The 15,425-nt window shown below is 47.9% G+C and overlaps 1 protein-coding gene across 1 annotated transcript; it reads right to left on the bottom strand.

Moving 5' to 3' along the window:
• Nucleotides 1–6,058: 6,058 nt before the first annotated feature.
• On the bottom strand, nucleotides 6,059–7,984 carry LOC100501834 (uncharacterized). Its single transcript, NM_001357735.1, has one exon. The coding sequence runs from the start codon at nucleotides 7,594–7,596 to the stop codon at nucleotides 6,361–6,363; it is 1,236 nt and encodes a 411-aa protein (NP_001344664.1). The 5' UTR covers nucleotides 7,597–7,984; the 3' UTR covers nucleotides 6,059–6,360.
• Between the last annotated feature and the right edge of the window lie 7,441 nt (nucleotides 7,985–15,425).

Raw genomic sequence — 15,425 nt, 5'->3', positions numbered from 1 at the left:
CATGGAGAGCTTTCATGATTATAATATGGTTGATAATCGCTCTATTGTAGAGCAAGCTCATGAAATACAGTGTATAGCTAAGGAGCTCGACCACCTTAAGATAGTCCTTCCTGACCAATTTGTGGCTGGGTGCATTATTGCAAAGTTGCCTTCTACATGGAGGAACTTCGCCACATCTCTGAAACATAAGAGACAGGAGATATCAGTTGAAAATCTGATAGCGTCTCTGGATGTTGAGGAGAAAGCTCGGGCTAAGGACACGGGATCTAAAGGAGGCGAGGGCCACTCCAGCACCAACATGGTTCAGAGGAACCACAACAAGGGCAAAGGAAAGCCAAAATCTAACAAGCCCAACAAAACTACCAACTTCAAGAAGAAGAAGAACAAGGCTGAATTGATATGTTTCACATGTGGCGAGGCGGGTCATTTTGCCAAGGATTGTCCTGATCGAGCGGATCACCGTGGCAAAAAGGGCAATGTCAACACAGTGGTCGCTAGCAATGAGGAAGACAAAGGGTATGGTAATTTACCTTTTATCTTCTCAGTATTTCAATCACCTAGTTGGTGGCTTGATACTGGTGCTAATGTTCATGTGTGTTCTGACATTAACTTGTTCTCTTCTTATCAGGGCGCCCGGGATTCTTCCGTCCTAATGGGGAATGGGTCACATGCTTCTGTTCATGGCACTGGCACGGTGGATCTATAGATGTCCAAACAGTGCGGGCCGCCCGTTTGGCCCGTGGCACGGCACGAATTTAGCCCGGTCCAAACACGGCCCGGCAAGGTCGGTTACGGGCCCGGGCCGGCACGGCCCGTTTAGCGGGCCGGGTATGGGCAGATACGGCGGCCCGCGTGCTTTGGCCCGGCCCGGCCCGATAAATGGGTCGGCCCGACGGCGGCCCGCATATTTATATAAATACTAAATATGTAAATACATTTAATTCTCTCATAGTATGCAAATACTAAATACACGGCAAAACATATATAAAATGCATACATAAATATAAAATGCATACATAAATATTTTGTTGTCTTAATATATATAAATAATATGTTATTATATATGATTAATTTTGTTAAATATATGTATTTATATACCGTTCTACTGTTGGTTCGGGCCAGTGCCCGGCCCGGTCCGTTGAGGCCCACCGGGCCAACGGGCCGGCCCGGCACGATTTTTCCCTGTGCGTGCCGGGTTTGGGCATGTCCCTAGGCACGTGGGCCAGCCCGACCCGGCCCGAAGCATCAACGGGCCGTGCCTGGCCCGGCCCTATTCGTACCGGGCCGAAACGGGTTCGGGCCGGGTCCGTGCCGGGTGGCCCGTTTGGACATCTATAGGTGGATCTGAAGTTTACTTCGGGAAAGATCGTGCAGCTGAAGAACGTGCATCATGTCCCTTCTATTCATAAGAATCTCGTTAGCAGAACCCTTCTATGTAGAGATGGGTTCAAGGTAGTTTTGGAGTCCAATAAATTAGTTGTGTCCAAGTCTAGACAATTTATTGGTAAAGGCTATGATTGCGGAGGCTTGTTCCGCTTTTCTCTGTTAGATTTTAATAATAAGTCTGTGAACCATATTTGCGCTAATGTTGATGATATTGCGAGTATTTGGCATTCTCATTTGTGTCATATTAATTTTGGCTCTATGTCTCGGCTTGCAACCATGAGTTTAATTCCGAATATCACCATAGTCAAAGGTTCTAAGTGCCATAGTTGTGTGCAGTCGAAGCAACCTCGAAAGCCTCATAAGGCTGCTGAGGAGAGACACCTGGCACCGCTAGAACTCATACATTCTGATCTTTGTGAGATGAATGGTGTGTTGACAAAGGGTGGTAAGAGATACTTCATGACATTGATTGATGATGCGTCTAGATTTTGCTATGTATACTTGCTAAAAACTAAAGATGAGGCTTTAGACTACTTTAAAATCTATAAGGCTGAAGTTGAAAATCAACTAGAGAGAAAGATCAAACGTCTTAGATCAGATCGTGGTGGCGAGTTCTTTCCCAAAGTCTTTGATGATTTCTGTGCAGAACATGGCATTATTCATGAGAGGACTCCTCCCTATTCACCCGAGTCAAACGGGATTGCTGAAAGGAAAAACCGTACGTTGACTGACCTGGTGAATGCCATGTTAGACACTTGTGGTTTATCTAAGGCATGGTGGGGGAGGCAGTCCTGACTTCATGTCATGTTCTGAATAGAATTCCTATGGGCAAAGAAGAGAAAACCCCTTATGAGAAGTGGGTTGGGAGAAAACCATCACTTTCATACTTGCGCACTTGGGGGTGCATGGCGAAAGTCAATGTACCAATTAATAAAAAGCGCAAGCTTGGTCCAAGGACAGTGGATTGTGTCTTTCTTGGATATGCTTCGTGTAGCATAGCATATAGATTTTTAGTAGTTAAATCTGAAGTTCCTGATGTGTATGTTGATACTATTATGGAATCACGTGATGCTACTTTCTTTGAACATATATTTCCAATGAAAGACATTCATAGCAATTCTAGATACTCTTCTGAGATAACTCCTGAACATAGTACACCTATTGAGAGTTTTGAACAGCCACATGAAATTGTCCTAGAGGAGGATGACAATGATGCTCCTAAAAGGAGCAAGAGACAAAGGGTTGAAAAATCCTTTGGTGATGATTTCATTGTGTACCTTGTGGACGATACTCCTACTACCATTGCAGAAGCATTTGCATCTCCAGATGCAGATGATTGGAAAGAAGCAGTTCATAATGAGATGGACTCCATTCTTTCAAATGGTACGTGGGAAGTCACTGATCGACCCTATGGATGCAAACCTGTGGGTTGTAAGTGGGTGTTTAAAAAGAAGCTCAAGCCTGATGGTACAATTGAAAAGTACAAGGCTAGGCTTGTGGCTAAAGGCTATACTCAGAAAGAAGGAGAAGACTTCTTTGATACTTACTCACCTGTTGCTAGAATGACCACTATTCGAGTATTACTTTCTTTGGCTGCCTCGTATGGTCTCCTTGTTCATCAGATGGATGTAAAGACAACTTTTCTTAATGGAGAGCTGGACGAGAAAATCTATATGGAACAGCCTGATGGATTTGTAGTAAAGGGTCAAGAAAGCAAGGTGTGCAAGTTATTGAAATATTTGTATGGTCTGAAGTAAGCACCAAAGCAGTGGCATGAGAAGTTTGACACGACTCTAACGTCTGCAGGCTTTGCCATTAATGAGGCAGACAGGTGTGTATATTATCGCCATGGTGGGGGCGAAGGAGTTATATTGTGCTTATATGTTGATGATATATTGATATTTGGCACAAACATTGATGTGATCAATGAAGTCAAGTCTTTTCTATCAAAGAGTTTTGATATGAAAGATCTGGGAGAAGCTGATGTGATTCTAAACATCAAGCTGATTAAGGCAGATGGTGGGATTACTCTCTCGCAATCTCACTACGTTGAAAAGGTTTTGAAGCGATTTGGCTTCTCTGAGTGCAAACCTTCTCCAACACCTTATGATCCCAGTGTGATACTGCGAAAGAACAAGAGAATTGGTTTAGACCAATTGAGATACTCTCAGATTGTCGGTTCACTCATGTATCTTGCTGGTGCAACAAGGCCCGATATCTCGTTTGTTGTGAGCAAATTGAGTAGGTTCATGTCAAACCCCGGGACTGATCATTGGCATGCACTTGAGCGGGTTATGCGCTACCTGCAAGGTACAATAAGTTATGGAATTCACTATTCTGGTCAGCATGCAGTACTTGAAGGATATAGTGATTCGAACTGGATATCTGATGCAGATGAGCTTTATGCCACTAGTGGTTATGTCTTTACTATTGGTGGAGGTGCAGTATCATGGAGGTCATGCAAGCAGACCATTTTGACGAGGTCAACCATGGAAGTCGAGCTAGCTGCACTTGACACAACAACCGTTGAGGCAGAATGGTTGCGTGAACTCTTGATGGACTTGCCGGTGGTTGAGAAACCAATACCAGCTATTCTTATGAACTGTGACAATCAGACAATGATTGCTAAAGTGACGAGTTCTAAGGATAATGGAAAGTCATCAAGACATGTCAAAAGACGATTGAAGTCTGTCAGAAAGTTGAGAAACTCCGGAGTTATAAGTGTGACTTATATTTCAACAGATAAAAATCTGGCAGATCCTTTTACTAAGGGACTACCACGTAATGTGATAGAAATCGCATCAAGAGAGGTGGGTATGAGACCCATATAAGTTACCATGGTGGAAACCCAGTCTATGTGATCGGAGATCCCGTGAATTAGGTCCTGGGAAGAACAAGCCATTGGTGAATTGAGGAGAGTAACCTTTGACCCTCTCTAAGTAAAGATGCAATACTCTCAAATGCTGTAAGGCAGGTTGGCTTTGTGCCTTAATGTGTTCTGTTGGCTTGTATTAGCGAAGATGTTGTCCTGCAGAACATTCTTTGAAAGAACACACCTATATGAGTTAGACTGTCTAACGTCGCAGTCTATGAGATTTGGGTGATCTCTAGTAAACTCATGAAGAGACCTTGGAGTACGACGTATATGCTCCACCCGAGAAGGGGACTACTGGTAGCCAAGTACTGGTCATGACTTCAAGTGAAACCCATTCACGCAAAACTTGCAATTCAAGGCATAGTCCATTGTCCAAGTTGTGGGTTGGTGTAGCTTGGAGTTCTAAGCGGAAGTTCAACTTAACAGTCTCTGCTGAAAAACTAGTATATTAAACAGTAGTGAACAGTGGCGAAAACTGCAGATGGACATTTGAGATCTGGTGGGGGATTGTTATGATTTATGGGCTAGGCCCAGTTAAGAAATTCAAATAAATCCCAGGAAAATCTCAAAAGCCCATATAAGTGTATGACTAGGGGAATAGGTGGAACCAATAGCACCATATTGCTAGTTCTAGTGGAGTAGAGCTAGCTTAAATATAGAAGCCACACTCACTCACCAAGTCAAGGATGAGAGGAGAGAGTGTGGAGAGCCACGCGCGCGCGCGCTCGCCTGGCCGGGGCGGGGCGGGCCGGGGCGAAGGGCGTGGGCGCACGACACGCGCGTGAATGGTCCGCCGAAATCCGGCCCCTCGCCTTGCGGGGGCGCGACTTCCTTTTGCCGTTTGATTTTTTGGTTACTTGGCTGTTACGCTTATCCTAACCGATCGCTATAAAATCTCAACTGAACGCGAGATTTTCGTGGGCGGATAAGATCGGTGGTCGCGGACTCGGTCCTATAAAAGGAGCTCGGCAGCCAGCCTCCAAATCATCCCAGTTTCGCTTTCGCCTCTCTTCATAGCTGAGCTGCCTTCTAGTTCCCTTCGTCCCGACCGCAGACGTGCATCTGCGATCAGGAGAGCAGGTCTCCGGAACCCTTCGTCTTCTAGATCCTGCACCGAGAGAGGGCGAATAAGGTTTTTGGGAAGCGTCTTCACGCGACTGCTCGTGATCTTCTGACCTCGTCGACCCTGCTGATTTCGCTACTTCGACATCGTCGACCCTGCTGATTCCGGCGCGCGCCATCTATCAGTATGTCTAATCAGTACACATCATCTGATTTGGCTTTTTATTTCAGTTCTTCTGATTTGGTCATGATTTATATTCGGAATTTAATCTGAAATTTGTCTAATTATTCAACATTATATAATACAGAGAGCATTCTCTTTTAAAGGTATGGAAAACAATCAATCAACTACAAGTTAGAGTTTTAGACAAGAGTCTTCAGTGCCACATAATCTAAGGCTCCTCCATCATTGACTTCAGTGTGACGATGATAAAGAGAGCAGTATCTCGAAAACATCTCGCTGCCGAAGAACCTGCACGGTTTAGGTTTTAGGGTTTTAGGATATTATGTGACTCACAGACAATCGTATACCGTAATGACAGTTGTGCACGTATTTTGGTTGGAATTGTTCGAAACATGATTATACTTACTCAGTTATGAATTATATATAATTTATTTTAACTTTTCTAGATACGTAACTTTATATACGTAATCTGTATGTATATCTAGATATACATACAGATTATAAATTTAGAAAAGATAAAATAACTTATATTTTTTTGAGGAACCGAAACTAACAAATCCTGATTTATATTAATATAATATATAAAAAATACACGCAGATACCTTCAGAGACTATTGCCGATGACGAACATTGGGAGCACGACAGAGTTTCATCGTTGTTCTTTTTTTTTGAACGTAAGAGTTTCATCGTTGTTCCGCTACTAGTTTGTGCAAGAAGACGGCCATGCACATGCATAGACGTGTTGGTATTGGTATACTATATATATTCCGGCCGGAGGATATGACTAAAAAACCACGCAATGCTCACATAACATAGGCGAGACGCACTGTCGTCACTGTGTTCAGTCACAAGACTAGAACTCAGAAAAGCAAGGCGTGACGCTCGACGGCGGCGCGGCGCCGTACGTCCCGTCCCTTCTCCTCACCTTGACGGCAAGCCCATTCTTCATGTGAAGTATGATGGACAGCTTCGGCTCCACCACGTGTCCCGGTACCACCTCGACGGCGAAGTTCCACAGCACGGCCGCTGCCACGGCCTTCATCTGCACGAACGCCATCTCCTTGCCGAGGCACGTCCGCGGCCCGGCGTTGAAGGAGATGAACTTGTAGGACGGCTCGTACCGGAGCTTGGTTCCGTCCTCGTTGAGCCATCTCTCGGGGCGGAACTCCGTGCAGTCCTTGCCCCACACGCCCTCCATCCTGCCCATGGAGTAGTTGAACACCAGCACCTTGTCGCCCGCCTTCAGCTCCTTCCCGCTCGGCAGGACGTCGGCGGCCGCCGCGACCTTGTGCTCGAACGGCACGGACGGGTACAGCCTCAAGCATTCGCTCAGGGCGGCGTGCAGATACACCAGGCCGCTGCCGAGCTCGTCCGCGTCGAAGGTCACCATGCCGCTGGCCGCGTCTGCAGCAGCACCGCCGGCTCTCCGCCGTGAAGCGACGATGGGCGCCAGTTCGTCCAGTAGTTTCTGCTCCACGCGAGGGTTCTTGGAGACGAGGTAGAAGAACCACGACAGCGCCGCGCCCGTGGTGTCCCGCCCGGCGAGCAGGAGGTTCACCGTCGTGTCCCGTAAGAACACGTCGTCGTCGTCGTCATTTTCACTCGAGTCGTCCTCGTGGCAGATGAAGGATGACAGCAAGTCGAACGAGCTGCAGACGCCCTCGCCTTCTCCTTCTCTGAGCATGTCGGCCCTGCGTTTCGCGACGGTGGTGGCGACGAAGCAGTCGATCGTCCTCCGAGCCGCGGCCATCTTCTTCTCCTGCCCTACTCCCAGCACGCTCATCAGCTTCCAGCACGCCGTGGGGGTGATGTGCCGGAGGAACAGCGTCTCCAGCGCATCGTCCATCGCGCGCGCGAAGGGGACCCCGGGCAGGCCGAGCGCCAGGCACCCAGGGTCGACGCCGAAGACGAGAGCGCACGTCATGTCGAACGTCAGCCTCAGGAACACGTCGTGCAGGTCGCACGGCGTCGGCCTCCCCTCGTCGTCGGCGGCGGCGTGGTGCGCGAGGAATGGCAGGAGGCTCCTCTCCACCTTGTCGCGACTGCACCGCGCCGTGAAGGCTCGAAACCGAGGGCCGGTCATGAGCATCTGGGCCTTCACCCGCTGGCGCCGCCACGACTCCCCGTCGGCGTTGAAGATGCCGCCGCCGAGAACGTCGAAGATCGCGGCGTACTCCTCGCCTTTTGGGTAGTTGGCGAAGTTGGACGTGAAGATGTGGCGCACGTTGGAGGGGTCGCAGGTGATGAAGTACCGCAGGCCGGTGCGGCCTCCGCGGGCTTCGAAGTTGCAGCCCACGCCGGCGAGGACGCCGGTGGCCCAGTCGTGGAAGCGGTGGATGTTGGCGACCAAGCCGGGGAGGTGCCCGACTACTGGCCATTCGGTCGGCTCCAGAGGGCTCGTTTTCTTGGATTGCAAGTGGCGGTAGTACAGAGTGATGAAGCAGAGAACAAGGGCAAGCTCTATGAACAGAAAAAACGGCTCCATGTTTGGATGAGATGGAAGGAGCACGATGCACCATGGCTATTTGTAAGCGACTGAGCGGCCGAGTACTAGGATGCGTAGGCCATGGAATTTTTGAGCGAGGATGGTGAGTGTCTGCTGTCAGTGCTTCAGTAAGGCCCTGTTCGTTTGTGTAGGATTGGTGGGTCGGAATGATTCCTAACCGGATTGCTTCTCTAATTTATATAAACTTTGATTAGCTGGAACGAATCCGGTGTAATCCGACGTAAACGAACGAGGCCTAAGCGATATCTAAGTCTAGTATAGAATAGGCGCATGATTGGCCTTATCGTTTTCACGTGTCTTCTACTTCTACTTGGAGGCTTGGAGCCAAAGGAGAAACAGAGCCCACTCTATCCGACGTAGAATCCAGAATTTTATTTGTACTTTCCCAGTGGACAGGATATGGGTGTGATTGGTTAGCCCGATTTTTTAAATTCACGGACCTTCAATTTTAGACTTTAGGGCATGTTTGGTTCTTTTAGTATAGAGACTAAAGTTTAGCTCAGTAACTAAGATTTTGTCTCTAGGGCTTGATCTAATTTGTTAACCTATTGAATTCACTCGGACCGGCCAAGCTGGAAGGCTCCTCCGGCCCGCGTCGTCCTACAGGGCGACTCGGGGCGACCCTCGCTCCCCATCTCCGCCGGCAACCTTTCAAAAATTGCCTCTATTATGTTTAGTTCCAGTGACTAAAAATACTTAAAATATATTAAATGCTTATAAGAAGGCTAAAATATATCTTACCATTTTTTCGCCATTAGTGTAGTTGAAATAAATGAGGGACAAAAGGTAGACTTAATATGGATTAATCCCTTTTAGGGTTGTTCGCTTCGGATTAAAGCCAACTGTTTAAACTGCTGATGCTACAATTCAGAGAGACAAAAACACTGTAGAAACAGTAGAAGTCGATACGGATTAAAACCAAGAGCGAACATGCTAATCACCTCTTGAGAGACTAGAGACTAAAACAGTTTAGTCACGGTTTTAGTCCTACCGTTTGGTAATTTAGTGAATATGGATTAGAGCATCTCCAAAAATGTTACCAATAAAATGCCCTATAATTTAAAAATCAATATATTTTATATAACTAAGGGCACCACAAAACATTTCGCTCCAACAGTAAAGCATCAAATCTAAATTATAGGGCAGCTCGCTGGTGTAGTATATTTGAGGCATTTGAGAGAGTGTCTTATAATTTTTTGACCAAATTTTATTAGATGAGACACTGTTGTAGTATTTTTTTTTCTACGTAAAACTTCATATTTAAATTTGAGGCATCAGTTTGAGGCATTTTTTGAGATGCTCTTATATTAGTATTGGCTATGTATATGGATTTGTAGTTCTATCCGTTATAGATTTAAATCTTCAAACTTATCGGCTCGTCGTGCATGTTAGGCGTTGCCTTCTCCACGTTTGTAATCTCACAATGCCTATTTAGGCCATGTGAATATGACAGAGAATAATTGAGTTGCATTCCTTCGTGTAATCAGAACCAGCCGCAAATTCCAACAAGCAATCTCCTTTCTCCCAGCCCACCCCTCACCATATGGCGTCCTGCTTGTCGGACATTGACTCCTCCGGAGATCAGCCGCCCCAGAGGCCCCCAAGGCCCCAGCCTCCTCCCGTCCAAACTGTAGTCGGCCCTCAATCTGGTTCTTTGTGCTCAAGTAGTGCCATGATTTCCTCTCTTGTTAGTGCTGTTGTGAACATCACCTGTTTGTTTCATTCGGCTTGATATGCTTGTTGGACGTGTACTCTACGGCTGGTCATCACAGACCAGATAGAGGTTAGCCGAACTAACTATTTCTTTAATCAGGTCCTTAATTAGGAGGGTCACGCTAAACCTCGGTTGGATCCCCAGTCACACGACGCTGTATAAATGATTAAGGGGTCGTAGGAAAAGCTAACAATAGTATCTTACCCTAAACCCTAATACACGGACAGGACCCATCGTCTAGCGTCGGAGTGACTCTAAGAGCGACAATCTAACGGCGGCTCGCATCTTGGCGTCCGTTGTTTCTCTACAGGGGCAATGGAGGTGACACCGGCGGCGGCGACCACGCTTCACCACCACCTCGCTAGGACAGGTCTTCGCAACAACTAAGGTAAATTACCCTATTCCTCTCAGCATAACAGATCTACGTGTCATTGATGATTCCCCAGTTATGGATTGGTATTCTAGGGGTTTAGAAATTAATCCTAAGCACCACTGAATCTAACAATGGTATCAGAGCCACCCTAAGACCCTTAAATCTTCTAATTCGCATTCGATGTTGAGATCACAGAAAGGTCTCAGGTCAAAGTGATTAATTAGACTCAGTTTCCCTCATCTCATCTATCACCCTGAGAACATAGATCAAATCGAGTAAAAGAGATAACAGAAAGACAGAGTATAGATACTCTCTGGTTAGGGTTGTCCTAACCCTAAGTTGTAGGGTTTTAGGCCATAGTAAGAGACTTGGTCTCGGCCATACCCATGAACAAAGAGAAATTATGTGGTCTAGGGTTAGGGTTTGCTAACCTAGATCCAGATCAGGTCACAGAGGCTGCACTAAAGGGCTCGGGATCTTGAGATCCACGGCCAAGTAACAGATAACAGTAAAAAATAGCATAGAACCATTTAAGGTTAGAACCCTAACTATTGTCCCGTAAAAAATTTGACTAAGCCAAGTGCATACGTGCACTATCAAAGAACTCAGTGAGTTCGTGGTACTCGAATCACATATAAATCACAGAAAAAATCGCAAGGAACCCGGATCCACGCGCATAGATTAAGTTAGGTTTAGGAACCCTAACCGAATTTCCCCCTAAAATCGTGCAAGGTTTTGGACCAGTTAACAAAACCAACAAAAACACACAAGGGGGGCTGGATCCACACATTCAAAACGTCAAACTCCATACCACAAATTACATGGTATCCATTTCTTACATGCATTAATCACAGAAACGTATGGGATCGAGTTATAATAGAGATCCAGGTGTAGACAATTCACGGAAAACAGCCACCTATGGGACTGTCCGGTACAAAAACGTATGAGACTGTCCGGTGTGCACCGAACAGCGTTCGGTGCCCAGGCTGGCGCCCCAGCGAACTGGACGCTCTCGGGAAAAGCTGAGGGCGCTGCGGCTAAAATTCACCGAAGTGTCTGGTGTGCATCGGACTATAAAAGGGACAACGGACTGTCTGGTGCAACGGACTGTCTGGTGCAACGGACGCTAAAATTCACATACTATTTGTTGTCCGGTGGTGCAACGGACTGTCTGGTGCGCCTACGGACAGAAGGCAACCAGAGCCTTCCAAATGGAACTCCAACGACTCTTAGCTGCCTTGGGGCTATAAAAGGGACCCCTAGACGCATGGAGCAGGACACCAAGCAGTCATTGAACATCCAACAACGTGGAGACATCGAATTCGCGCCTTTCGCGTCTTTGCTTTAGTAGATTGAGATTTGGGCACTCGTTTTGAGCTGTAACTCCGTTGTGCTGTCTTTGTGCTCACCTCTCTTATTTTGTGTGCGTGAGTCATTGCAAGTTTGTCTCATGTGTGTGTGATTCTATTTCACTCCTTACTATTGTATTCACTTGAGATCGATTGTGTAAGGGTGAGAGACTCCAAATTGTGGAGATTCCTCACAAAGGGAAAACTTGTGATAAGGAAGAAAATTGTGGTACTCAAGTTTGATCATTGGATCACTTGAGTGGGGTTGAGTGAAACCCTTGACCGAAGGAGGTCACCAGAACGTGGTCATCCATCCGTCGTTGTTGTTGGCAACGAAGAGCCCCATCTTCCCGCAGGGCCCTTCGCACGGTCATCTTTGGCAGGTAGGGCCTAGGGCTCCGCCGTCAACACCGGGCGAGGTCTCCTGCTGCTGCGAGCCCTGTGCCAAAACATGGTTGATTATAGTAGGGTAGTTGTTCTTGCGTCTTTGTGACTTTGTGCACGCGTGATCTTCTTTCTTGTGTGTGTTGCTACGAATTGCTCTTGTGTGCGTACTTTATCTTCCTACCTTACTCTAAGTTATAACTCTGATCTTTTGTAAGGCTGCAAGAGGCTCCAATTTGTGGAGATTTCTTGCGAACGGGAACACCCTTAATCTAAGGAAGAACTATGGCACTCAAGTGGATGATTTATGTGACGATGTATATGTGGTATAGATAATTTACGTGATGTATTTGATGTTATATATGTGTTTGTAAATGTATACGATCTGAATAATGAATAGCTAGATATATTTGCTGTGATTTGAACAACAACCGGTCATACTTTTCATCGGTCTCTATGTTTAAAAACTATCAAGATTGCTGATGTATGCTTGGTTGCCGATGTACGTACACGCCGGCTTGTCGTCCCGGTATACGTCATCCCAAAGAATGTCTGGTGCGGAGAAGAGGTGCGTACAGTAGACGACTGGAATTATGTGAAGAGAGCCGCGCGCTAGCTAGGGCCTAGATGTGGCCGCAGACAGACGGACGGCGACTGGCGCGCAGAACAAGCCGGGGGTGGCAGCGACCGGACGGACACCACGAGCTGAAGCAACCCCGTCGTGCGCTGCTGCCGCGCCGGAGCCGTCTACTTGTTTCGCTTGTATCGTTGGAGAAAACGACGTGGAAAAATGGGCGTCAGGGCTGGGCTGGGCAGGCACGCACGCACGCACGGGCGCGCATGCCGCGGCGCTGGACATGAACTGAAATCCGCCGGTGGTAAGCCACTGTAGTTACCGGCTGAAACCTGGCCACATGTTGGCCCTACCAAGTACAATCGGCCCAGCAAGTTCCGACGGCGGCCCCATAAGTTTAGGCAGCACTAGAAACAGCGATGGCCCAAACGAGAGCGCTCGCTAGCACTAGCAGTAGCAGCATTCCCCTACAGGTACAGGTATATATACCACGTCACCTCAGGTGTAGTAGGACGTCGTTCCCGGACGGTCAAAGCAAGCGTAGGCGCGGGGGTCCAGGACTGGACGGGGGGGAATCGCCGGTCGCGCCGTGTACCACCAAAGCGGGGACACCCGTAGCGCGGCGCGGATCGGGCTGCCGCGCAAGCCCGGCCCGCGGGGCGAGGGCAGCCACCAGCCAGCAGCCAGCCACTTCGGCAGCTCGCGTTGCGTTCTCCGGCGGCGCCGCCACAGCCCCAGCGGGGATTTGGCCTAGCTCTGCTTAGGCTTCCTGCGATCTATCCCCTCCTTCGGCTGCAGTGCAGTGCAGTCCAGTGTCCAGTGCTAGCTAGTACTAGTAGCTAGCTAGCACAGCCACAGCACACGACACCACGGGACGGGGACTGACAGATTCTGCAGCCTGCAGCAGATGGCAGGGGTGGTGCGGTGCCCTAAACGAAACGCGGCCTTTCTCCGGGACTGATGGATGGGCATTCGGTTCCTCTCCAGCAGCTCGTGTGCCTCACGCTTCGTTCAAGGCTGGCCCAGTTCCCCTTCCCCGGCCTGGTAGTACTTGAGGCGTACGAGCCTTTGCATCTCGTGTGTCTGCGCGCATGCATGCATGCTTGGTTGCTTTTTTTCTTTCTTTTACAGCCATACCCCCCGGACGGCGGTGGTTTCCGACTTTCGATACGGTAATTTCGGCCACCATTGACGACGACATTGGTCTTTGTTCCACCCTACCCTAGTACGGAGGAAGGAAGAAGAAGCGTTACTCTACCTTTTTCCTTATAAACACACACCAGCAGTGGGGTTCATGCATACTAGCTCTGGCGCTCACGCAGACGCAGAATCTGCCACACGTGTCGTCCACCAGTAGTCGAGGCAGGATGGGCACGGTGTTGCATGCAGAGAGCGCAAGGCAGGGCAGGGCGGAACAAGAGACGATCGATCTATCGCTCATCCAACAAGATATCGCCGGCCGGTGTTGAAATCATATCGAGATCGGAATCTGTCACGCCAAAGCTCGATCGGGTGCCCTGCCGATCGTATATATATGGCTATAGCTACCTAGCGAAAGCCTCATATATAGGACTAGTACCGCTAGCTAGCATGCATGTTACCGCTTCAAATGGAGATCTTGGGGGCCGGGAGGATGAAGATATATGTGTCGACTACCCATACGTGCAGTGCAGGCAGCGGCCTCAGAGAGACATGAGGTGACCCAAAGCTGATCGACTCTACCCGACCAGATTCCAATCCAACCCCCCGGTGTCGGCTCGACCTTGTCTCTCTGTACTGTATCTTTAGTAGCGCTTGCCAGTACGGCCGGGCTAGCTAGGTAGTAATCACATACGACAGTAATCAGCTGCACTAATCCAACAGTCACATCTACCTAGCTACTTGCGTACTCTCACGCATGAATATATGCACCATATATGAGTAGTAAACGCCAAAAACTCCATCGAGCGCCACCAGGCTAGGCTGTTGTTTGTCGGCTCGGTTCGTCTCACCAACGGCACCACCCAATTATAGCAAAAGGTTAGGGAGAGAAAAACATAAAAATAAAAAAAAAGATGCCCGTGCAGTTGTTCTTGTTCTCCCTTCCGCATATATAAGTATCGAGCTCATGCGTTCTCCATGGGGGACACCATCAACCCTCCACTCTCCCCCAGCCTCCATTATTGATCGAGCGGCTCTGGTACCATCGTATACAAATAATGATGATGTTGTTCGAGGAGGACGCAGCCGCCATGGCCATCCCAGATGCCTTGTGCATTGTAAGTCGTCTCCCTCCCGCCCTAGCTTGATAATGTGTCCAACCCTGCCATACTGATGTACTACCTGAATTATTGTCAGATCATAATGTAGAGAGATAACATATACATACATAGAATGATGTGCTTACACTATATTTTTTCCAGCTTATCAGCAAATTAAGAGATCTTCTACAGTAGCAAGGGCTAAGACAGACACGATACGATATATTCCATATATATATTCAGTAAAAACACAATAATTTAATGCCCTCTACTGTCAAATGACTAAAAAGAGATCGTCATTGCAAAATATATTGTTCCATACCAGCCAGCTAAGACGTCCCCGTTCATCGGGGTCCGAGGAGTGACCGAATTCTTTCAGGACTTCTTCCCAGGCCGGAATAAGCAGTCTCTGCGCCAAAATAGCATCCTTGCATTAGACCATGCACCGTACCACCAGCAGCAGCATTTATAGGACGTCCAATTTTATGTTCGCTGCCTTTATTGTTGGTTCAATCCTGTCTTCGCTTCTATCCCGTACCTCTCCCGACCGCAATTGTAGCAGAGAAACTTCTGGGAGCTGACTAGCTTCCTTGCTCCTCGGTGTTGTCATCTTGGCCAAAAAAAAAAACAGAGAGAGGAAGTCATGCATGTGCATCTGCATGGCCAAAACAGGCTTATTTTCGGCCCACCTTGCTCGCACACATGCCCCCCCTCTCTTCTCCCATTATATAACCACAGAGTAGAACCATTTCTCTTCTCAAGGATCAATGTAATATGT

Source organism: Zea mays, chromosome 9 (assembly GCF_902167145.1).
Source record: "Zea mays cultivar B73 chromosome 9, Zm-B73-REFERENCE-NAM-5.0, whole genome shotgun sequence".
NCBI classification, from domain to species: domain Eukaryota; kingdom Viridiplantae; phylum Streptophyta; class Magnoliopsida; order Poales; family Poaceae; genus Zea; species Zea mays.
This window is presented reverse-complemented; position numbering and strand designations above follow the sequence as displayed.